General features: G+C 53.5%; 7 protein-coding genes across 7 annotated transcripts; 5 read left to right on the top strand and 2 right to left on the bottom strand.

The window, feature by feature from the left end:
* Positions 1–1,337: 1,337 nt before the first annotated feature.
* CCOS01_01129 (asparaginase) lies at positions 1,338–3,138 on the top strand (the record flags this gene model as incomplete). The annotated part of the gene is made up of 2 exons (XM_060449325.1): positions 1,338–1,527; positions 1,742–3,138. 2 exons carry the CDS (start codon positions 1,338–1,340, stop codon positions 3,136–3,138), a joined length of 1,587 nt encoding a protein of 528 aa, XP_060320763.1.
* Positions 3,139–4,036: 898 nt separating this feature from the next.
* On the top strand, positions 4,037–4,591 carry CCOS01_01130 (uncharacterized protein; the record flags this gene model as incomplete). The annotated part of the gene is made up of 1 exon (XM_060449326.1): positions 4,037–4,591. The coding sequence occupies one exon, from the start codon at positions 4,037–4,039 to the stop codon at positions 4,589–4,591; it is 555 nt and encodes a 184-aa protein (XP_060320764.1).
* Positions 4,592–5,094: 503 nt separating this feature from the next.
* Positions 5,095–6,101, bottom strand: CCOS01_01131 (uncharacterized protein; the record flags this gene model as incomplete). The annotated part of the gene is made up of 2 exons (XM_060449327.1): positions 5,095–5,973; positions 6,027–6,101. The coding sequence occupies 2 exons, from the start codon at positions 6,099–6,101 to the stop codon at positions 5,095–5,097; spliced, it is 954 nt and encodes a 317-aa protein (XP_060320765.1).
* Positions 6,102–6,999: 898 nt separating this feature from the next.
* On the bottom strand, positions 7,000–7,131 carry CCOS01_01132 (uncharacterized protein; the record flags this gene model as incomplete). The annotated part of the gene is made up of 1 exon (XM_060449328.1): positions 7,000–7,131. One exon carries the CDS (start codon positions 7,129–7,131, stop codon positions 7,000–7,002), a length of 132 nt encoding a protein of 43 aa, XP_060320766.1.
* A 2,302-nt stretch (positions 7,132–9,433) lies between these two features.
* Positions 9,434–11,266, top strand: CCOS01_01133 (rhomboid family protein; the record flags this gene model as incomplete). Its single annotated transcript, XM_060449329.1, has 3 exons — positions 9,434–10,151; positions 10,206–11,161; positions 11,216–11,266. 3 exons carry the CDS (start codon positions 9,434–9,436, stop codon positions 11,264–11,266), a joined length of 1,725 nt encoding a protein of 574 aa, XP_060320767.1.
* Positions 11,267–12,806: 1,540 nt separating this feature from the next.
* Positions 12,807–16,224, top strand: CCOS01_01134 (DNA polymerase family B; the record flags this gene model as incomplete). Its single annotated transcript, XM_060449330.1, has 3 exons — positions 12,807–13,562; positions 13,615–15,428; positions 15,483–16,224. 3 exons carry the CDS (start codon positions 12,807–12,809, stop codon positions 16,222–16,224), a joined length of 3,312 nt encoding a protein of 1,103 aa, XP_060320768.1.
* Positions 16,225–19,958: 3,734 nt separating this feature from the next.
* CCOS01_01135 (NADP-specific glutamate dehydrogenase) lies at positions 19,959–21,379 on the top strand (the record flags this gene model as incomplete). The annotated part of the gene is made up of 2 exons (XM_060449331.1): positions 19,959–20,004; positions 20,067–21,379. 2 exons carry the CDS (start codon positions 19,959–19,961, stop codon positions 21,377–21,379), a joined length of 1,359 nt encoding a protein of 452 aa, XP_060320769.1.
* Positions 21,380–21,770: the final 391 nt, after the last annotated feature.

The raw sequence follows: 21,770 nt of genomic DNA on the forward strand, positions 1-21,770 counted from the left end.
AGGTCGCATTGCTAGCGGTGGCCAGGTTTTCGCGGGGATAATCGTAGCCGACATATACTGATGCTAGAGTTAAGTATTTTCCGTCGATAGCAAAGAGCTTCTGTAGTTGTTAGATTTCACCTGCCCAGATGGCTGAGGATGGGTTGGTGTTTGGGCGGTGTCTGTGGCAGAATCTCAATCAAGTTCCAGATTGGCGATGATGGAACTCAGGTCGCGGAAAATCCCTGGTCCTGCATTGTGGGTCCTGCCGAGCGTGTCGGCCGTGTCCAACCTAGGTACCTAAGGTACGGAGTACCATGGACGAGAAAAAAGGAACGTAGGTACCTGAGCATTCGGTTGAAAAAAGGTGGCAGGTTCATTTTGGCCTAGTCCACGCACGTGCGTCATCGTCCGAAGGTAACGGGAAGTTCTGCAAGCAAACTTGTCGCATTTTTTTAGGCTGATCTCAATTCGCCATCAAGCAAATGCCAGATCTAATTCCATCCTGGGCCGAACTTGGCACAACAAGAAATATCGACAACAACCGCAGAACTCTGATCAGCCTCTGCCTGAGTACGAATAGGCACTCTGCGCTCCCACACGAATTTCGCAGTGGTCAGCGACTCACACCCTCGTCGAGTCTAGCCAGCCATGCCTGGTTCCTTGAAATGGTCACGCCGCTGTCGTGGCCGTTCTGTTACTTAATTATTACCCCTCCAAAACTCTGCCCGCCATCCGCTATCGGCTTTTGTCCCATCAACTCTGCCCCGCGATACTTGGCTCTACTCGGGTTTTCGCCCAAGGTTTGCGACAACTTTTTGGCTTATCGCGATAAGACATACCGTCAAGTGCGAGGGGCAATGTCTGGTCTTTGCCCGCATTCCCTTGTCCCTCCTTATCTAAGGCTTCGGCAAGCAGCCAAACCCAATGTCAGCCAGCTCTTGTTAGGTTCATCCAGGCTGTTGCCGTATACCGGACACCAAGGGCTCTTCTGACTGCCTTTAAATTGTTGATGTATGCCACAAATGACTTGATTGACTCGCCATCCGTCTCCACTCGCTTGCTTTCATCATCCATCACTGCCCGCTCGTCACAGTCTCTCACAGTCTCCTCCATCCGACAAAATTTACAAAATTTTACACCACCCGTGCGTGACACTGGCCAACTGTTTTCGCCTCGCTCTCCATACAAAAGCTCTTGCCCCTCCATTACCCCGTGCCCCTCAATTTACTATACCCATCTGTGGAGGCTTCAGTACGTGATAAAGTCTGGACCTGGACGACACCCAACTTTCCCTCACTCATTGCTGTTCGCTACGTAACACAACTCGAACTCGGCATCACCGATACACCGACATAATGGCTTTCGAACCTACCGCCGAGAGACTCCTGCCGGCGTCCAACTACCCGGAGTCTCGAGTCCTCATTATCATGACGGGCGGAACCATCTGCATGCAGCCTACCGCCGATGGACTCCAGCCCATTGGAGGTTTCTTGAAGGATGCCATGGCTCCGCGGCCCTCATTCAACGACAAGTCCTCCCCTCCTGGTAGGTTTTTCTGAAAGACAGCACGTCCCAAGGAAATACGAAAGTCAAGAAATGAGTACTTGTCTGCCTTCTTCGCATGTTGAAAATCCTGGTCCGTTCTCACAAAGACTTCTTGTAAATGTTGACGACATATTTCCCCGAGCCGCGGCTGGACTGGAGCACCAATTGCCAAAAATAACTAGTATCTGTAATGAGTCTTACTGACGATGCGTAGTCCAACTTGAGGCCGTCAAAGATGGGAAAAGAATCATGATCGACAGTTTGAGAACACCACCGAGTGCTTACTCCCGTCACATTCGCTACGGTGTGCTGGAATTCAACCCTCTGCTGGACTCTAGCTCCATCTCAGCGGAAGGCTGGACGGAAATTGCCCAGACCATCAGGGAAAACTACCGCCTTTTTGACGGATTCGTCGTCTTGCACGGAACCGACTCTCTTTCGTACACGGCATCGGCTCTGTCATTCATGCTCTCTGATCTGGGAAAGCCGGTCATCCTCACCGGTTCCCAGGCCTCCATTTTTGCTCTCCAGTCCGACGCCGTCGACAATCTCCTCGGTTCGCTCATCATCGCAGGAACCTTTGTCATCCCCGAAGTCGGTCTTTTCTTCCATCACAAGCTGTTCCGCGGCAACAGAACCAGCAAGGTCTCATCTGCCGCTTTCGAGGCCTTTGCTAGCCCCAACTGCGAGCCACTGGCCAAGGTGAACGGACTTGGTATTGACGTGAACTGGCCCATTGTGTTGAGGCCCACTAGAATCGCCGAGCTCCAGGTCACGAAGCACCTCGACACAGCTCACGTTGCCTGTCTTCGAGTGTTCCCTGGCATCAGGCCAGAGATGCTCGATTCGGTCCTGCGTGTCCCCGATCTACGTGGCCTCATCCTCGAGACTTTCGGAATGGGTAACGCCCCCAGTGGTATCGACGGCAGCTTGACCAAGGTCATCAAGGCCGCCGTGGACCGCGGTGTCATCGTCGTCAACGTCAGTCAGTGCATGAGCGGCTTTGTCTCTCCCGTCTACGGTCCTGGAACCGAACTCGGCCGCGCCGGCGTCATCTTCGGTCTCGATCTCACAGCAGAGGCCGCCCTCACCAAGCTGTCCTACCTTCTCGCCATCCCCAGCCTTTCCACCGCCCAGGTCAGCGCGAGAATGTCTCAGTCTCTGCGTGGCGAGATGACGGAAATGGCTCTTCCGGTATTTTCGCATCCATCTGGCTCACTCGACTCGGTCGTAGCGCGACTAACCGCGTCAGAATCGGCATTTACCGTCCTCGGTTACGCCATACGAAATGGCGATGTCCGGACGGTGAAGGAGATCCTAGACAACGACGCCCAGCACGAGCTCCTCAAGGCCGCTGACTACGCGGGCAACACGACTGTCCACCTGGCCGCCGTCGGGCCCAACATTGACATCCTGCGCGAAGTGCTGACGAGGGGCGCCAGCGTGCACTCGAGGAATCTGGCCAACAACACGCCGCTCTACCTCGCCGAAAAGATGGGCAAGGAGAAGTGCGTGCAGTTGCTCAAGGAGACGGGTGCGCATTTGTGGTCGGAAGAGGAGGCTATCTTGGATTCTGTTCACGCATCTGCATCTGGAGGAGTTCAAAAGTAGGAAAACTAGAAAAGTCTGGATTTTGGTTTCGTGTCGCATGTTTGAAGGCGTTTCTTGGGGCAGTGTTATTTAGAGGTCATATCTCAATGATAATGAAGCAAATCAGTGATGATTTAAAGAGGGGACAGGTGCTTACTACTTTGGAAAGTTTCATTCTGATTAAGTCTATGACGTTTATTTAGGCTTGTACAATGTCTATTGCTTCTCGTCTGCAAACTGAATTTGCTACTATTGCACTATGCAATTGAATTGGATGAATTTCCCTTACAGCGAGCGAGCTGCTTAGATACCTGTGATGGGTTGTTCCGCATGATAAAGAAATCTGGTTGTCAACCTCGGAGATATTCCTCACATCCCTCGCGGTCATCTTGATGAGTCTAAAGATCCTGGATTCAATCGGCTCCCGCTATCCTTGCCGAGAACTCGTCACTGAACCTTGCTTCGAATTACATTTTCTCGCCAGATTATCTGTTTCTAATGACCACTGCTTGAGATTCACTTCAAAGGCTTAATCACTAAGGTAGGAGTGCTCATGATGGCTAGGTGCAAGCATTCGACTCAGGTGGTTTGTGTCCCGGAGCCCCGGGTCGGCCCCACCTCGATTTTCGGCGCCGGGGCCTAGCGCGGTTCTTAAAATTTGGGAGATTTCTCTTTCGCACCTGCTGCACCAGACAGCTTCATCAATCGTCATTGACTTGAACACTCAGCATCACCCACCCACATTGCGACACCAGTCTCCGTCCCGAACTGGAAAACCACCTACGAATACAGCTTCGACGCAAACGAAACCACGAGAAGACTTGCTCAGCCGCCGAACCCGAGCAGCTTCTGACCTCCAAGCCCGACAAGACCTCCATCGCGGAAGAACATTACAACCACATACACACACACACACAAAATGTCTTCAGCCTCTACACAACCAACGGGCCAAGCCCCGACCCCGACCCCCAAGATCATCACCAACGCAGCCTGGGCAGGCGTAGTCCTCTGCCCCCTAATCATGCTCATGCCCCCCCGCCGAATCGACTGGCGCACCTTCATGCTCTGGACCGGCTTCTCCGCCTCGGGCAACCAGCTCATCTACGACTACAGCGGCCAGTCCCTCTTCCAGCGCATGCAGTCCCGCCTCGGTCGCATGTTCCCCACGACGCTTCCCGAGCAGGCGCAGCGCACCAAGCAGCTCCTGCGCGAGGAGCGGATGCGCCGCGAGGGCCTGACGGAGGAGCAGATGCGCGCCATCGAGTTCAAGAAGCGGAACCTCGCGCAGAGGCTGTGGTACGGCAGCGAGCCCGAGGACTGGGAGGCCAAGAGGGCTGCTGAGCACGCGAAGGCGCTTGCCGAGGGCAAGGGTTTGGGCGATTTGATTGCCGAGCAGGTTTCTGAGGTTTGGAGCGGCGCGAAGAAGGAGGAGGCAGAGGAGAGTCAGAAGAACGATAGTGAGAAGAAGCAATAACTGAGGGGGAGTTGTCGATGAGAGGTGACGGCCAGTGTAGGATACCAAGAACGAACAAGTAATGGATTTGGAGGGGAAATCGTCCGACTCAAGTCCAGGTACACACTGTGGCTAGTAGGGAGTCTAGCAAAAAAGGCGTTGAAGGTTTGCAGTTTGGAGCATTGATGGGTTGGTGACAATCTCCCCTGGCTGTACATTACTATTATTGAGCACCATCACACCAGTAAGGTCCGCGCTTTGCGATCTGTGACGTGTAAGGATATGCCGCCATCTTGCGAAGTATGGCCGGTATGCCGTTATTTGAGCTCGGCGTTCAGTTTGTTATTGATATATCCTCCTCCCATTTGACCCGCTAGACGCCAATATGCACGCATATATACTTTTGTCTTATTGTATCCTCCTTCCCTTTTCCCTTTCATCACACATCCATTACTCCCTCACGACGCCTTTGCTCTCCAGAATCGGCGGGGCCCCATCGAGCCGCAGGTCGGCCAACTTCTCTCCTAGTTGCCTCCCTGCCGGTCTCGTAGGGCCTTTTTTTGCTTCTGCTTCTTTATCTGCTTCTGCTTCTCATCATTTTTGTTGTTTCGTCCTGAGTAAGGCTTACCCTGTGCTTTCCCCTTTGACGCGATCTTCTTGGCCTTCTTCTTGGCCGCCCGCGCCTCAGTCTTTTCGTCAAACTCGGCGATCCAGGTCTTGAGTAGCGCGTCCACCTCCTCCGCGCGCTCGTCCGACTCGGCGGGTATGCCAAGCTCCTTCTTAATCGCCTTCCGATGGTTATCAATCTGCATCTGCCGCCGCCTTGCTGCGCGGTTGGGGCCACCGATCTGGCTATCGCCGCCGAACGCCGAGCTGGGGGCAATGGATGTGGCGTAGCCGGCTATGGACGCGCTTGTGTTGTCGGGAATCTTGATCTTGGTGGGGTTCACATCGATCACGAAGGGGAGCGGCTCGGCAACTGTTGCAGGAGTAGAGGTAGGCACTGTCGCTGGCTCTGTTGGCTCTGTTGGCTCTGCTGGCTCTGCTGGCTCTTCTGACTCTGTAGGCTCTGCGGGCTCTGCTGCTGTGGTGGTCTCGTCGGGGGTTCCTGTCGCCGTATTGTCCTCTGGTTTTTCTTCTTCCTTCTCAGCGACGATTGTGCTCTTTCTTGTCGCCTTCCTTCCCCTCGTCTTCTTTTCTTGTGCTTTGAGCGCAGGCGATGCGGGCTGGGACTCGGGATTCGGCGTGCTGGCCAAGGAAGAAATTTGGGAGCCTCCAGGCGTCAACCCCTCACGGATTTGTTTTCTACGCGCAGCTCGTTCGGCGCGAGCCATGGCTGCTGCCTGTCTCTTGTCGGCAGGCGTTGGTGGGACATCTACATCCATGGCATCGGTAGATGCCTCCTAAGGTGGGGGTTAGAACCAAGACAGCTGAAGACTCGGGAAGTCAGGCGAACCGTGGGTGCATTGAGCTTGGCGCCACCGTCCTCCCTGTCGGAGTCGGAATCACCACCGCGGATTTTCTTGCTCATAGTTTCGAATGGCTGTGTAAACTGGATCTTCAGCGTGCAGTAGGCAAATCTCCGCGCAATTGAGGAACTCTGGAAACTCTGCGCAACGACCCTCTTGCTAATTAAAGCTCCCCCAAGCGAAGGAAAAAAAAAAAAAGTTGATTAAACCAGGGGTCTTTTTCCCCTTCTGTTATCTTATCGACACGTGATAGCGTGTGGCGTCGCAACGGTCGTGGACCTGAGGCGCCATCATAGGTGCCCATAGGTTGTTCCATTCAGTCGCGCCGCACGCAGGGCGAGAGGACCCCCGATCTCCGACAACGCACGGACAAGGATGATTCCAGCTTGAGCCAGCATTCTGGATAGGGCTGGCTCGGGGGGATGCCAAAATGACTGGCAGGGTGCTGTCAAACCCAGCGTCAGCTCTCTCGCAAGCAGAAAGCACGAGGAAGAGTTAAAAGAGGATTCGAATGTTGTCCGAGTACGTCATCTCATGGGCTTGGGTGCTTTCTCGTGTTTCTCTCCGATAGTGCATGTGGCTTGCCTCCACGAGTAACCATTTCTTAGTGGGTGACGGCCGAGCCACCATTTGTCGTAAGTGCCCCAAACCTGCGCAGTGCGCGACCGTTGTTGGTGAGCTGACGGTCTGGCGCAGGTTTTTTTGCCCGAACTGTGGAAAAGACGATGCAAGTGAATGTCAGCAACTGTTGGAAGCTCAGCTGACATGTATCAGTTCCGTGATCACAACAGCGGATATTGGTGGAAGACCATTCTGGGTCTGTCTTCTCTGTTCTTGTACCAATTCTTGGTGGACGCGAAGTTTGGCTTGGAATGATATAAAGGTGCCACAATGCTGACTGGGAAGAGTCGAGCAAAAGGAGGCTGAGAAGCGACGAACCCACAGTGTCGGGCAGATTCTTTAGGAAGGCGTACTATCGCGGGTGTTGCGAAATCCACATTCCGGTCGGTATGCCCTTGGGGTCCATTTGTAAGGCACATTGGAGAGCTTTATTGGGGACCACCCCAGATATCCAGGATGGTTTCTTGTCATTGATTCCAAGGAGAGGCCGATTAGAAAACGAAGGTTTTCCTGCCTCGCCAGGCCGGTCCTTGTCGGATGGCGGCAGGGCAGTTGATGTAGATGTTGATGGGATGGAAATAATGGAATGAACACCTCATGCTGGTGTTGCTCCCCCAACGCTGTGGAATCGCCGAGGGTTTGCAGGGTCATGACTCTTGAAGGCTTGGGGTTGTGGTCGTCTTGTGGAGCGAATGTCGGAGCCAGGCTGCCAGGATGCTGCCCGTAGTCTGCATGTACTGCATGGATCGGCAGTCGTTGGCCATAGGGCACGTCTGCGAAAGGATTGCAAGAAGCTGCTGCTATGGCTGGCTTTCAAGGTTTCGAATGCTGACAGTTGATCATCATGTCATCCTGCTTTCCCTAAGCGGATCAGCGAGTGAGGCGGATGGCTTGCTGTCTAAAGTTGATAGATGTATCCCCAGGTAGGCACGGTAGGCTGCCTTGCAGCCCGCAGAATCGAAGCGAGAGGCTCAAGGAAGAGCTCAAGAAGAAGAGAAGTGGCGGGTACATCGACCTCGGCTGAGATGTGGCTCTGTTCCGAGCCCTGCTTGGATTAGTGGAAAGGTACATTCGACAGAGGCAAGAAAGGACGTTGGAAGAAGGCACGAAGGGTCCCGTCTGGTCGAGTTACCTCACAGCTCACCTGCCACGCCGGGGGTCGGCAGGCTGGGTTACGCAACTATCTGAAACTTGTGGGTCTCCGTTCCAAACATAGCACAGCTCAGAGGTGCAGCCACGAGTCTTCGTACCGCGACATGTGCCGCTGCCACGAAGGGCTGCCAGTTGCAGATGCAGATGCGCTGCTGAATGGCAGCCGCCCTGTCGCTTTTGACATTTGTACTTCGTAGGCATCGTACCTCGTAAGGCAAGGGCGCTATTGTTCCTTGCCCACCTTAACTCAGGCTTAAATGTCCGATCCGTACGTGTACTTTGTACGAACAGGCACCGTAAGGTACCTAGGTAGGTATGACTGGCGACAGTCCCATTTGGCGGGGGAAAGACTCTGGTCGGAGTGGAAGATGCAGAAGAAAAAAAAAGGGCTGGCATTGCTGACACAGCCTCAAAGCCGGAACTACTGCAAGCCTACTGCACCCTGCTCAGACTCCCGTTTGGTGGTGTGCCATTGTGCATCCCCCCTCTTCACCTCTCACTGGGCCGCCTCCCTCCCACACACTCCCGTCACCGTGATCCACTCGCTCAAGAGAGGCCTCGAGTCTGAGAGGCGGGCAGTGTTTTGGGTCCTCTTCGCTGCCAACCACATTGCCGTTCCTACTCTGTATCTTACGTACCTATGGATCCAACCCGGTGTAGTTGTTGGTCCAGCGCCAGCCGCAAGGTACTCTGCCTCCCACTTGGCAGGCTTGGGCAGAAAACAGAAACAAGACCAGGAAGGCTTGCGTTTGAAAGCTGGGCTGTTTAAAAGAAATAACCTCCTCGCATCCCCCCTTCGTGTCGTGAGAACGTGTCCTGCTCCTGTTACCAGATTCATCCCTTGACCGACGACATACGAGTTTACTGCTTAAGGTGGCACTCCCTTCACTCGTTCTGCCCCCTATAACCCCTTAGGTGCTACACAGGAACTCTCCTTTCTGCGCGCTCCGACACTCAAGCACCCAAAACACCCAAACTATCTTCTACTCACCCGGTCATCCGAAGTAGTGTAGCTCAGGTTGAGTGCACAGGCATTCTCCCAGTCCGCTAATTCATAATTCGCCTACTGCGCGCCTGGAGGTAAACCTGCAATTACTTTACGACATTCTTCTCACTTCTCTTTGGCGGCTTTGCCCTTCCTCAGCTTCAGATTACTCCGGTTACCTTGGTCTCATTCAGAGAGGCTGGCTAAGCCGGGCTTAATTTGCTTGTTACCGACCCACCGCGCTCACGGACACCCTGCATTGTATCCGTACCTCAACTCAATCACTCCATCCGTCTTCCAGGCTTAGCTCGGGCTCATCGATCCACGCCAAAACGCTGCATCGAACAAATATCCACGACCCCCCGACCGCGTTACGACACACACCTCATTTCAACCCTCCCGCTGTCACATTTCTCCGCGTCCCATCCCTTTCCGGTCGGTACCTGAGCCATTCTCCATCTCGCACTAGTCCGATTTGCCTTGCTTGCCTTCGCTGCCCGCCGAAGCCTAGTTCAGCCGCTCCAAGCGAGATTTCGACTCTCAGAAAAGGACGAGACCTCGCCCAGATTCCCATTCCCCTGGTCTCACATAATTCCAGTCCCTTCGTAATTGGCATCCGCCGACCCAGCACATATCATGGCTGCCAACGACTATTACCAGAACAAACCGCTACCCCCTCCAGGAGCTTCTCCCTCGCCTACTCCCTATTATGGTGGTGCTACCTACAACAACATTCCCTCAACCAGTTCAACACCCGCTCCTCCCTACAGCTCAATAACGCCTGCGCCCGGCGCCAGCCAACCACCACCACCGCGCGCCAACACTGTATCCCCCTTCGAAAGCGTCTTTGACGATCATGTCTATCCCGTAGACTCAACACAGGACGGATTTCGCCACAACGGAAACACACAGAGCCCTCCTCCTCAGAGCACGAACAACATGCAACCCCAGCGCATGAACACGATGAATACAGTAAACACCGCCTACTCGGGCCACGGCCAGACGGCCTACAACAGCCACGATCCCCACCAGCAGAATCCTTATGCTCAGCCGGACACTGCCTACTACGGTCATTCCACTTCTCCAGACTCGAGCAGACAAAATGTGGCCGACGAGATTCCCTTGCAAAGCCGGCAGCCGACGCAGCCGCACAAGGATGTGGAGATGAACGAGAATGACCATGTCTACGACGCACCTGCGGGATCTCGCCGCTCAAAGAGTCGCCGCGACAAGAACAAGGTTGGATTTGGTCAGCTGGGCATGTTTGGCGCCGACAGAAAGGGTATTCCATGGGTCGTTTACATTTTCACGTTGGTTCAGGTTGCAGTGTTCATCGCTGAGATTGTGAAGAACGGTAAGCCAAATCAACAGGTCAAACCTAACAGTATTTGATACTAACGGAACGCAGCTCAACTCACCGGTTCTCCCATCATGACCAAGCCCTCATTCAACCCCATGATTGGACCTTCCACCTACGTTATGATCAACATGGGTGCTCGCTACGTAGCTTGCATGCACAACGTCAAGGGTATCCAGGATCTCGGCCAGCCCATCACATGGCCTTGCCCGAACTCGACCTCGAGCGACGCCAGCAACCCCTCGAACCAGTGCGGCCTCGGCGATTTATGCGGCTTCGGAGGTGTGCCGGAGCCCACCTACACCGACATCAACCAGTCACCGGAACCCAACCAGTGGTTCCGCTTCATCACACCCATTTTCCTGCACGCAGGTCTCATCCATATCGGCTTCAACCTGCTTCTGCAAATGACGATAGGAAAGGAGATGGAGATAGCCATCGGCTCCATTCGCTTCTTCTTGGTCTATGTGAGCGCAGGCATATTCGGCAACGTCATGGGAGCAAACTACGCCGGTGTTATGGCTGCATCTACAGGTGCTTCAGGTGCCCTTTTCGGCGTCATCGCTCTCACCCTGCTCGATCTCCTGTACTCCTGGAAGGACCGCCGCAGCCCTGTGAAAGACCTGATGTTCATCATGTTGGATGTAGTCATCTCTTTCGTACTGGGTCTGCTGCCAGGACTCGACAACTTTGCCCATATTGGTGGCTTCCTAATGGGCCTTGCGCTGGGCATCTGCGTCTTGCATTCGCCCAATTCCTTGAGACGGAGACTTGGCGCTGAGGATCCATCATACGCATCCATGCATCTCACTCCCAACCAGGGTGGCCCACCGCCGTTCTTGAAGAATCCCATCGGTTTCTTCAAGGGCAGGAAGCCACTCTGGTGGGCATGGTGGTTGGTCAGAGCCGGCTTCTTGCTGACGGTCATCATTGTCTTCATCGTCCTACTCAATAACTTCTACATCTACCACAACACTTGCAGTTGGTGCAAGTACCTCAGTTGTATTGTAAGTTATCTGATCACCCATGCTGACGACGATCATCTGCTAACCTAAACCTAGCCTGTAAACAACTGGTGCGAGCTTGACAACTTCAAGATCACTTCATCATGAAGAGTTGACATCATAGGAGGAACGACCCAATTGATGCTACGAGAGTTTGCATTGCACTGGTTTCTGGACTTTGGCAAGGGTGGTTCATGATTTGCATTGCTCAGCGACGGCGTCCCGGTTCACGATGGGTATTTTTATGAAAGAAGAAGGAAAGGATCCTCTCCCATACGTCCAACAGAGACAAATCGTCTTCATAGGTAGAGCCATACACATAGCACTGCGGGGGTTTGCCAGGGTTCTCTCTATTCGCTGCCGCTGACCGATCAACCGTCTCGGCATCACGCAGTCGCATCGTCCTCGGACGCCCCTGGTTTACCCCGCACATATCATTCGATGGGCTGCACGAGGTTTACGTATCTAAAACTCAACCCAGTCCTAATATGAAAACATAAATGAACGCTTTTCCCCCATGGTTTTCTGTGTCTAGTTGCTTGCCTGTGTGCCGTTGAGGAAGTAGGTTGCCATGGTCGCGCCCACAGACGCATTACCAAGATACCACGTTACGTCGCCTTACGTCAGATGCTGTCCTGCCACGCCAAAGCAGATGTTTCGGAAGTTGATTGAGAGTAAGTTTGCTTCTCTTTGTTTCTACCATGAGTTTCTTGACAATCTCTTGATGAATCCTATCTGCATGGCTTAGCTGAGCGGTCGTGACAAACCGCCGTTGATGCCTCTTAGAATGGATATCTGAAGACAACTGCAAGCAATCTCGTCTCTCTTTCTCTTGTTTCTTCGCGACGAAATAAGAGCGACTACATGCCTTGCGAGACTATGTGCCACCATGTTGCTCTTTTTGAATCACTTGTACTGTCGAATTCATCATAGCTAACAGGGACAATGTGTAGAATGCAATGACAGCTACCAGTCATTTCTGGAAGCATGTTGTTCTGTATAGAAGCTTCCAGATTCTTGTAGTTGTAGACATATTGATATCCAAATATTCCTTAGCCTCATCTAGTAAATATCAAGAGTTGGTTTTGCGACGAGTCATCTATCACTATTGTCTCTCGTGACAACCTTTTGACAACATTGTGGTCAACTAAGTTTTGCCTTAACAAGCATCATTCCATCGCTCAGGTGAAAAGGGGGGAAATGAGGGCAGAAATAAGAACGACAATTGCGTAGAAATAACAGATGCTGGGGAGGCAACCAATTGACAAATGAAACAGAAGGCAAGCTCTTTTCTTAACTTTGTTCGGTTGCCTCAGTGTTGATATTGGAGGGCGTACCTGAACTTGAATGGGGATAATCTGGGAAGTAACCGCTCTCCTGCACCTCCCGTCTTTGGCGTCGACGTCGCGTCTCAGACCCAGAGGAACCCAAGTGCACATGCCTTAGTCATCAGCTCGCGCCTTCCATCAGCCACTTTAGGGTGGGTCAAGTCACGTCGACGTCAATCACGTCAAGCGCGTCTTCGCGTTAATGGGTTTCTGAAAGTTCCATCCCATAGCAACAACCTAACGACCCCCCAAATCCACCCGACTATGAGGTCTGGTTGATTCACTCTGCACAACTCTTCCACCACAGCCAGATCACCACAATGGCTACAGTGCTGCCTCAAAAGCGTGTGCTTGGGGAGACACCAAGCACCCGCCGCAACATCCCGTCGACACCGTCATCCCTCAAGAAGCGCAAAGTCGAAGGGTTCTCGTCCTCACCCGCCCGCCATGTCGGTTCCCAGAAGAATGCGAAGAACCTTCCGGGCTCTAGTCAACCTAAGAGTGCCTTCGAATCAGAAGTTCTCGAGAAGTTGAGCCAGGATATCTCTGAACGCAAGCAGAACAATACCGAAAAGGATCAATCATGGGACCGACCTCCGCTTGTCGACTTCAACCCGGCCAGGGACAACCTGACCTTCCAGCAAATCGAGGCCGAGGAGGGCAGTTTACACGGCGGTCGAGCAACGGTCAAGCTGTTTGGTGTTACCGAGCAAGGCCACTCAGTGATGTTGCACGTCACCGACTTCAAACACTACCTCTACGTCGCTGCCCCGGTGGCGTTCCGACCCGAAGACTGCAATGCTTTCAAGGCCTATCTCGAGTCACAAGTAGCACAGCACCAGCCTTGTATTCACTCAGTATCTTTCCTGATGAGGGAAAATATTTATGGTTTCCAAGGAAATGTTAAAAGCCCCTACCTCAAGGTCACTGTCATGGACCCCAAGTTCATCGCAAGAGTTCGGACAACGATCGAGTCGGGCAATGCCAACTGGAAGGGTCTGTGGAAGGGCATGGATGGCGGCATCATGACATTTGACAACATTCAATACGTCCTACGTTTCATGGTCGACTGCAAGGTGCGTTTCTCTGGTATCAACTCTCTCGATGAGGCTAATATTTTTCTGCTAGATTTTCGGAATGTCTTGGGTTGAAGCCCCCGCATCAAAATACCAGGTCCTGCACCAGTCTCAACGACAATCGAACTGCCAAATCGAAGCCGAGATCAATTACCTCGACCTTATTGCTCACAAGCCGGTTGGGGAGTGGTCCAAGATGGCTCCTCTGAGAATCATGTCGTTCGATATTGAGTGCGCTGGACGTAAGGGCATCTTCCCAGAGGCGACACACGACCCCGTCATCCAGATTGCAAACGTGGTGACAAGATACGGAGAAAAGAAGCCCTTCGTGCGGAACGTGTTCTGCTTAGACACAACCAGTCCTATCGTCGCCACACAGATTCTCGAGTTCGAGAAGGAGGAGAAGATGCTCAGCGAGTGGCAGAAGTTCCTCATCAAAGTCGACCCAGATATCATCATCGGATACAACATTGCCAACTTTGATTTCCCATACCTTCTCGACAGGGCAAAGGCATTGAAGGTTGGAGGATTCGAGTACTGGTCTCGAATCCCTAGCATCCCTTCCAGAGCCAAGGAGACGAATTTCTCCAGTAAGCAGATGGGTAATCGCGACAGCAAGGCCACCAATACCAATGGACGGTTGCAACTCGACTTACTGCAGCTTGTCCAGCGCGACCACCACCTCCGAAGTTACACGCTCAACTCTGTGTGCTCCCAATTTTTGGGAGAGCAAAAGGAAGATGTTCACTACACCATGATCACAGAGTTATTCAACGGTACCCCTGAATCGCGCCGCCGTCTCGCTCTTTACTGTCTGAAGGACGCATACCTCCCGCAGCGGCTCATGGACAAGCTATCTTGCCTCGAAAACTACACAGAGATGGCCAGAGTCACTGGTATCCCGTTCAACTTTTTGCTCTCCAGAGGACAGCAGGTGAAATTCATCAGTCAGCTTTTCCGGAAGGCCCTAGAACAGAAGCTGGTCATTCCAAATATGAGATCTGAGGGTAGCGATGAGCAGTATGAAGGTGCCACAGTCATCGAGCCGACCCGAGGATACTACGATGTGCCTATCGCAACCCTCGATTTCGCTTCACTGTACCCGAGTATCATGCAGGCCCACAACCTATGCTATACGACACTGGTCAACAAGAAGGCCATCGAGAAGTTCGATCTGAAGAAGGACGATGATTACATCGTCACCCCGAACGGCGACACCTTTGTTACCACCAAACAACGGAAGGGTCTCCTTGCTCAGATTCTCGAGGAACTCTTGACCGCAAGAAAGCAGGCCAAGCGTGAACTGGCTGGGGAAACGGATCCTTTCAAGAAAGCAGTGTTGAACGGTCGACAACTGGCTTTGAAGATCAGTGCAAACTCCGTCTACGGACTCACGGGTGCGACAACCGGCAAGCTGCCTTGTCTCGAAATCGCCAGTAGCACAACAGCCTTTGGCCGACAGATGATTATGAAGACCAAGGAAGAGGTTGAGAAGAAGTACTGCATTGCCAATGGATACACCCACGACGCTCAGGTCATTTATGGTGACACTGACTCTGTCATGGTCAAGTTTGGCACCAAGGACCTTCCCGAGGCCATGAAGTTTGGCGAAGAAGCTGCTAGTTTTGTCTCTTCCAAGTTCGTCAAGCCGATCAAATTGGAGTTCGAAAAGGTATACTACCCATACCTGCTCATCAACAAAAAGCGATACGCCGGCCTGTACTGGACGAATCCCAACAAGTACGACAAGATGGATACGAAGGGTATCGAGACGGTTCGACGAGACAACTGCCTGCTCGTACAAACCGTGATTGAGAAGGTGCTTCGAATGATGCTCATCGACCAAGATGTCCAGGGAGCGCAAGAGTAAGTTTGCACCATCTGATTTCTGAATAATGTCGACTGACCTGTTACTCTCAGTTACGTCAAAGACACGATTGCGGACTTGTTGCAAAACAAGGTTGATATGTCAAAGTTGGTCATTACGAAGGCGCTCACCAAAGACGACTACGCAGCCAAACAGGCTCACGTCGAACTCGCTCAGAGAATGAAGAAGCGCGATGCAGGCTCGGCACCAGGTCTAGGTGATCGAGTTGCCTATGTGATGATCAAGGGTGCGGCAGGTGCGAAGAACTACGAGAAGTCTGAGGATCCCATCTACGTCCTTGAGAACAACGTACCGATCGACACCCGATACTACCTTGATAACCAGCTTGCGAAGCCTTTGGGCAGAATCTTCGAGCCCATTCTGGGTGAGACCAAGGCGAACTCGCTGCTCACGGGAGCGCATACGCGCACGATTGCAGTGTCGGCGCCGGCCGTCGGAGGCCTGATGAAGTTTGCAAAGAAGACGCAAACATGTATGGGATGCAAGAAACCACTCCGAGGCAAGGAGGAGAGCGCGGGGGCAGTGTGCTCGGATTGCGCGCCTCGGGTCGGCGAATTGTACAAGAAGACACTGGACAAGACGTCGGATCTCGAGGTGCGATTCGGCCGGCTCTGGACGCAGTGCCAGCGGTGTCAGGGCAGCATGCACTGCGAAGTGATTTGCAGTAGCAAGGACTGCCCCATCTTCTACATGCGTATGAAGGCGAAGAAGGACTTGGAAGACGCAGGGAAGGAGCTGAAGAGGTTCGACTTTGACCAGGCTGCAATCTGGTAGAAGGCGTGCCAAGAAGTGGGATACCTAGAACATGGAGGGGGTATGGATGGGGGCTTTCACGACGCTAAGCTTTTCTTTTCCCATGAGCCGACCTTTTGAGATTCTGCAGCTACAGATGCAGCGGTGGTGTGGAGGGTCTACAGGTTTACGCAGGCAGATATGTTGTTTCGGGACAGGCGTTTCACGGCGTTTGCTCGCTTTGTTGTATTTTTCTTCGTTGGGTCTCCATATGGGTTCCAAGAGAATTTCGAATTCCGCACAAGGAGGTCGGGAATGGGTCTAACAGAGTAAGCTAAGAAAGGGAAGGGTATGGAGGAGAAACAAGATGCAACATGATATTCAAAAAGACGGAGAAGCATCCTCCATATGTCGGGAAAACCCGGGAAGAGTGGTCCTGTATGTAGTCCCAATATGGCCATAATACGAGGAGAAAGCAAGAGAGATGAGCTTAGATTGCGGCATTATTCCACCGAAAAAAGTGTCTCGATCCATGGGCAAGTTCCGTTGTGGGAATCGGAGATGTGTACGGAGGTTGGCAGGACGGGGACGAGTGAGAGAGTTCTGGTTGTGTGTGTGAATTGAGTAAAAGAGAATTGGGCACCGCTGAGCAAGCGCTGTGGTTCGTTGGGACGGTCGGTCGCCCCGGGCGCCGCCGGCAGCGGAAGGGCGGCGGCTGCTCTCTGAATGGGCGGGACGTGAGAACTGGAGAAAGCAGCCGCCGCCCTCTTTTGGGGCGTGTCACTCACTGAGGTGTCTGCAGTGAGCCAGGTTCAGGGCCGCCTTGACCAGCTGCTGGATCGGCGGTTTTGGTGGTGGCGGCGGCGGCGGTGGGGACTGGATGGGAGCACTTCGGGAGGGGGGAGATGAGATGAGATGAGATGGGCAGACAGATGGAAACACGTCGGTCCTAGACTCTATTACTCCGTAGATGTCGTCGCCGCAGTCGGTCGGTCATCCGCTCGGGTCGGGGTTTGGGCTGAAAGCTGGCTGGGATTCTCCACGCGGGAACTTTTTTTGTTTTTTTTTTTTCCCCTTCCCCTTCGCTGTTCTTTTTGGATCTAAGGTTATCAATCAATCTCTTGCTTTTACTGTGTTACGCCGAGGAGTTTTGACTGTGCTTCTTCTCCCGTCGGCCTACCTACCGAGGGTGCACACCACGGTTCTCAACCTACACGAAGTGCGCTGTGTGTGTGTGTGTGGTTTTGAGAGTTCGCGATATCAATAGCCACGAGATCTATCAATATAGATAAACATGCACCAGATACGTTAAGCTTTCTAGTAACGATGCAGCTCACTTGTATTTCGTAGTTGCAATCTGATCTTGGTAGCCAATACCGTGGTTTGCATTATTCACAGAGCCATCTTATTACGTACGTGCCGAGCAACTCTCTGTCTCTGTGTGTAAAAGCATCCTCCGCAGCGGAGCTGCGAGCAAAGTCCCTGGGACTGTTTGCGGTGGTGGTTTGTTGACTTTGGAATGCCTGCTCCGTGACCGTCGAATGAGACTCGAGGATTCCTTGCTCCGTCAACAGCCAACACAGTTCAAGCGATCCAACGCACCGTAAGGCTGCGAACCGAACTACCTTGGACAACCCAATTCCGAGATGAGGTTTCGAAATAGTACGTACGGATACAGATTCAACCCCTCCTTTTTTTTTTCTCCAGCAACGGCGGCAAAGAATAAGATGGCCCCGGAGAACCACCGGAGGAAAGAAACCCCTGCTTAGCTTGTCTTCAGGGGACTACGTGCTAAGCACCTACGGTAGCCAAATGGAAAGACGAAAAAAAAAAAAAAAAAAAAACACGCGACAGCGGGTTCGGGAATCGGGAGTTCAGAAGCGAGGGGCAGAAACCCAACCCAAGTCCCCCAAAATGGAGGGGCGACGTCGGCGGGGTAAAGGACAAGGTATGGGAAGACAGGAGCGCATTGTATCGGGTTGCGTCGCACTTTCCGACTCAAATCGGCTGAGCATTTTCGCATGTCAGCTCAGTCTGTCACCCACTGCAGCGCCGCACCACTCGCTACACCGACGGCAGCCCAGCCGTGGCCGTCTTCGTTGTCGCACACTCCCGTCACTTAGATTGGCACCTTTCACTTCCGATCGCGGAACTGCGACTCGACGCGCCGTTCTTCGGACACTTTCTTTCTTGTCAATCAATCTCCCGTTCATGCTAGCCTGCTTCTGTGTGGTCCTGGGTTCCAGTCCAACCACTCACCACACCTTACGAATTGCAATGATCAATTCACATGTGTCGCAAATCTTCGTCTCTGCGATTTTCTTATCTTGAACCTTCAAGTGGCATAATGGAGAAACCAAAAGAACACCCCATGGGTCTATGCAAGACATGACGCCTGCTGCGTCATGGGCCAGATTGTGACAAGCCCCCTTTCCCTTTTCCCAGATAATTCTCTAGTGCCGCCATCAGCGCTGCCGCACCAGCATCGACGATTTGGGGAGAAGTGTACGGACAAGCGAATGGTAGATGGGCTTCTAGCGTCGTAGAGCTAGAAGCCCAGCTTTGAAAACTTGAAGATTTGATCTACCTTGCTGTATCTCGACACCCGGGGCAACCAATAAGAGACGGTTGATAGGACTACAGTTCGGCTCTTGTTCCCAAGTGGCACGCCACGGCATGCAAGGCCATTTCCAATGACAGCAACATCTGACGGGGTCCCTTTTTTGTTCTTCCCCAGTGACAGTGACAGGTCAAGAAAGAAGGGCGAGACACAGAAGAAATCCGTGCATGCGGAAGCATGTGCCAGTGGTGGGGGGTCCGCGGGCATGGGCTGCAATTGTTGGATGACGTCCCCCAGGTTCTGGCCTGTTTGGGACACGCGCGCCGGGCTTGTCGATGAGAGAGGCATTCGCGCATTCCAGGGCATGTCCTCTTCTTCCCTCTCCCGAACAATGGAGCGTCCGGGCCATCCCTGAGACCCCTGTGCCCCTGCAGTTCAGTTGCGGACTCCTGGTTTCCGCCCCAGCAAATGCCTGTTCGGCTCGCCGCCTCCGGGATCGCAACCGCTCGCGCGGCAGCGCAAACCCTCTTGTCTCGTAGTCTCTTTGTGATGGTCGTGAATAATTGTCACTCGGCAGCAAATCAGAGAGCTGCATGAAGGGACCTCGAGAGGCCCCCGCCGGCCACATAGCGTGAAAACCCGGGCCCGGTCCCGGCACTCTCATCCAGCCTAGACTCGCTGAGTCTTTTTTACGTCAACCCGCGTGGGTTTCACCCGAGCCCTTTTTTATTTTCTGTTAGCTATGGCACACGACAAATTGTCGGTCTGGCGCCGAATGAACGCGCTTCAGACGTGAGAGGCGAGGCGAGGCGAGGGAGGAGGAGTCCTATCTCTCTCTTTTTCCACCGTCCACGCCCCCCACGGCCGACCCGGACATGTCTTGCTCTCACGCTAGTCCCTGGTCCCCGCCTGCATCTATCTTCACCATGAAGGGGCTCCCGAAGCTTGGAGGAGTAGATGACCGGGGGGGACATGGGGCAACGACACGCTTCGCCGTTGCCAGCCTGTGAGCTCTTACTCGATTCGATTTGGCTCTCGTTTCGATCGACGGGGTTCCCAGATTTGTATATAATCTTGCGGGCGCACCGCTCTCCCCCATCTTCTCGACTTTGGAACTTCATCAGCTTCTCTCTCTGCCAGACGAACTAGGAACTCACCTCTCAGAGACACAATCTTGAAGCACCATACGTATACAACATACCTCTAAACCGTCAAAATGTCTAACCTTCCTACCGAGCCCGAGTTCCAGCAGGCTTACAACGGTATGTTGCCATCGACAACCATTCTTACACAACGAATCTAACAAGACTAACACCATCTATAGAGCTTGTCAGCACCCTCGAGAACTCCTCCCTCTTCACCCAGAACCCCGAGTACAGAACCGCCCTCGAGGTCGTCTCCATCCCCGAGCGCGTCATCCAGTTCCGCGTCGTCTGGGAGGATGACAAGGGCAAGCTCCAGGTCAACCGCGGATACCGCGTCCAGTTCAACTCGGCCCTCGGCCCCTACAAGGGAGGTCTGAGATTCCACCCTACCGTCAACCTGTCGGTCCTCAAGTTCCTCGGATTCGAGCAGATCTTCAAGAATGCCTTGACCGGCCTCAACATGGGTGGTGGTAAGGGTGGTTCCGACTTCGACCCCAAGGGCAAGAGCGACAACGAGATCCGTCGCTTCTGCGTCTCCTTCATGCGCCAGCTCAGCAAGCACATTGGCGCCGACACCGACGTTCCCGCCGGTGATATCGGTGTCTCTGGCCGCGAGATTGGCTGGTTGTTCGGTACCTACCGCCAGGAGCGCAACAAGTTCGAGGGTGTCCTCACCGGAAAGGGCCTCACCTGGGGTGGTAGCTTGATCCGCCCCGAGGCCACTGGATACGGTGTCGTCTACTACGTCGAGCAGATGCTCAAGTACGCCAACAAGGGCTCCTTCGCTGGCAAGCGTGTCGCCATCTCTGGTTCCGGCAACGTCGCTCAGTACGCCGCTCTCAAGTGCATCGAACTCGGTGCCACCGTTGTCTCCCTGTCCGACTCCCAGGGCTGCCTTGTCGCCGAGGGTGACGCTGCCTTCACCCCCGAGCAGATTGAGAACATTGCCGACCTCAAGGTCCAGCGCAAGTCTCTTACCGAATTCGACCACAAGGGCTCCTTCATGTACATCAAGGGTGCTCGTCCCTGGACCCACGTTGGCAAGGTCGACATTGCTCTGCCTTCCGCGACCCAGAACGAGGTCTCCAAGGAGGAGGCTGAGGCTCTCATTGCCGCCGGCTGCATTGCCATCGCCGAGGGCTCCAACATGGGCTGCACCCAGGAGGCCATCGACGTCTTCGAGGCTCAGCGCAAGGAGAAGGGTGGCGAGGCCATCTGGTACGCTCCCGGCAAGGCTGCCAACTGCGGTGGTGTCGCCGTCTCTGGCCTCGAGATGGCCCAGAACAGCCAGCGCCTGAGCTGGACCCGCGAGGAGGTCGACCAGAAGCTCAAGGACATCATGACCGCTGCCTTCTTCAACGGCCTCAACACCGCCAAGGAGTACGTCAAGGGTGGTGAGACCGAGCTTCCCAGCTTGGTCGCTGGTAGCAACATTGCCGGTTTCGTCAAGGTTGCCCGTGCCATGCACGACCAGGGAGACTGGTGGAACTAAGCGTTCTCGACCGGCAATTCGGAAGAGGAATACGAAAAGTTGATGCGAGTGGCGGCACCCACGTCTAAGGACGATGGGCAGACGTAGTGATGACCTTGAAATTCGGTGTAACGTCTATTTGTATTTCGGAGCTGGCGTTGGCGGCAGGGATACCTGAGTTAAATCAATACCAATTACTTTTTTTGATAAGCAAATTACTTACTGCTTTTGAGTGATGACTGGTCGCCAGTGAAGTGTGAACAAAGATACCAACAGGCTGGAGTACTTTGACAGCCATCTTTCCAAGTGCCGACTGAAGGATTCGAATAAGCCGAATCCTTCAGAGAGCGCCACCTTGCCTAGAAGGGCGCGAGTCTGAATGGGTGTGAAGAGAAGGTGCTGACAAGAGAAT

This window comes from Colletotrichum costaricense (genome assembly GCF_030867565.1).
Source record: "Colletotrichum costaricense strain IMI 309622 chromosome Unknown Scaffold_1.1, whole genome shotgun sequence".
Classification (NCBI taxonomy): domain Eukaryota; kingdom Fungi; phylum Ascomycota; class Sordariomycetes; order Glomerellales; family Glomerellaceae; genus Colletotrichum; species Colletotrichum costaricense.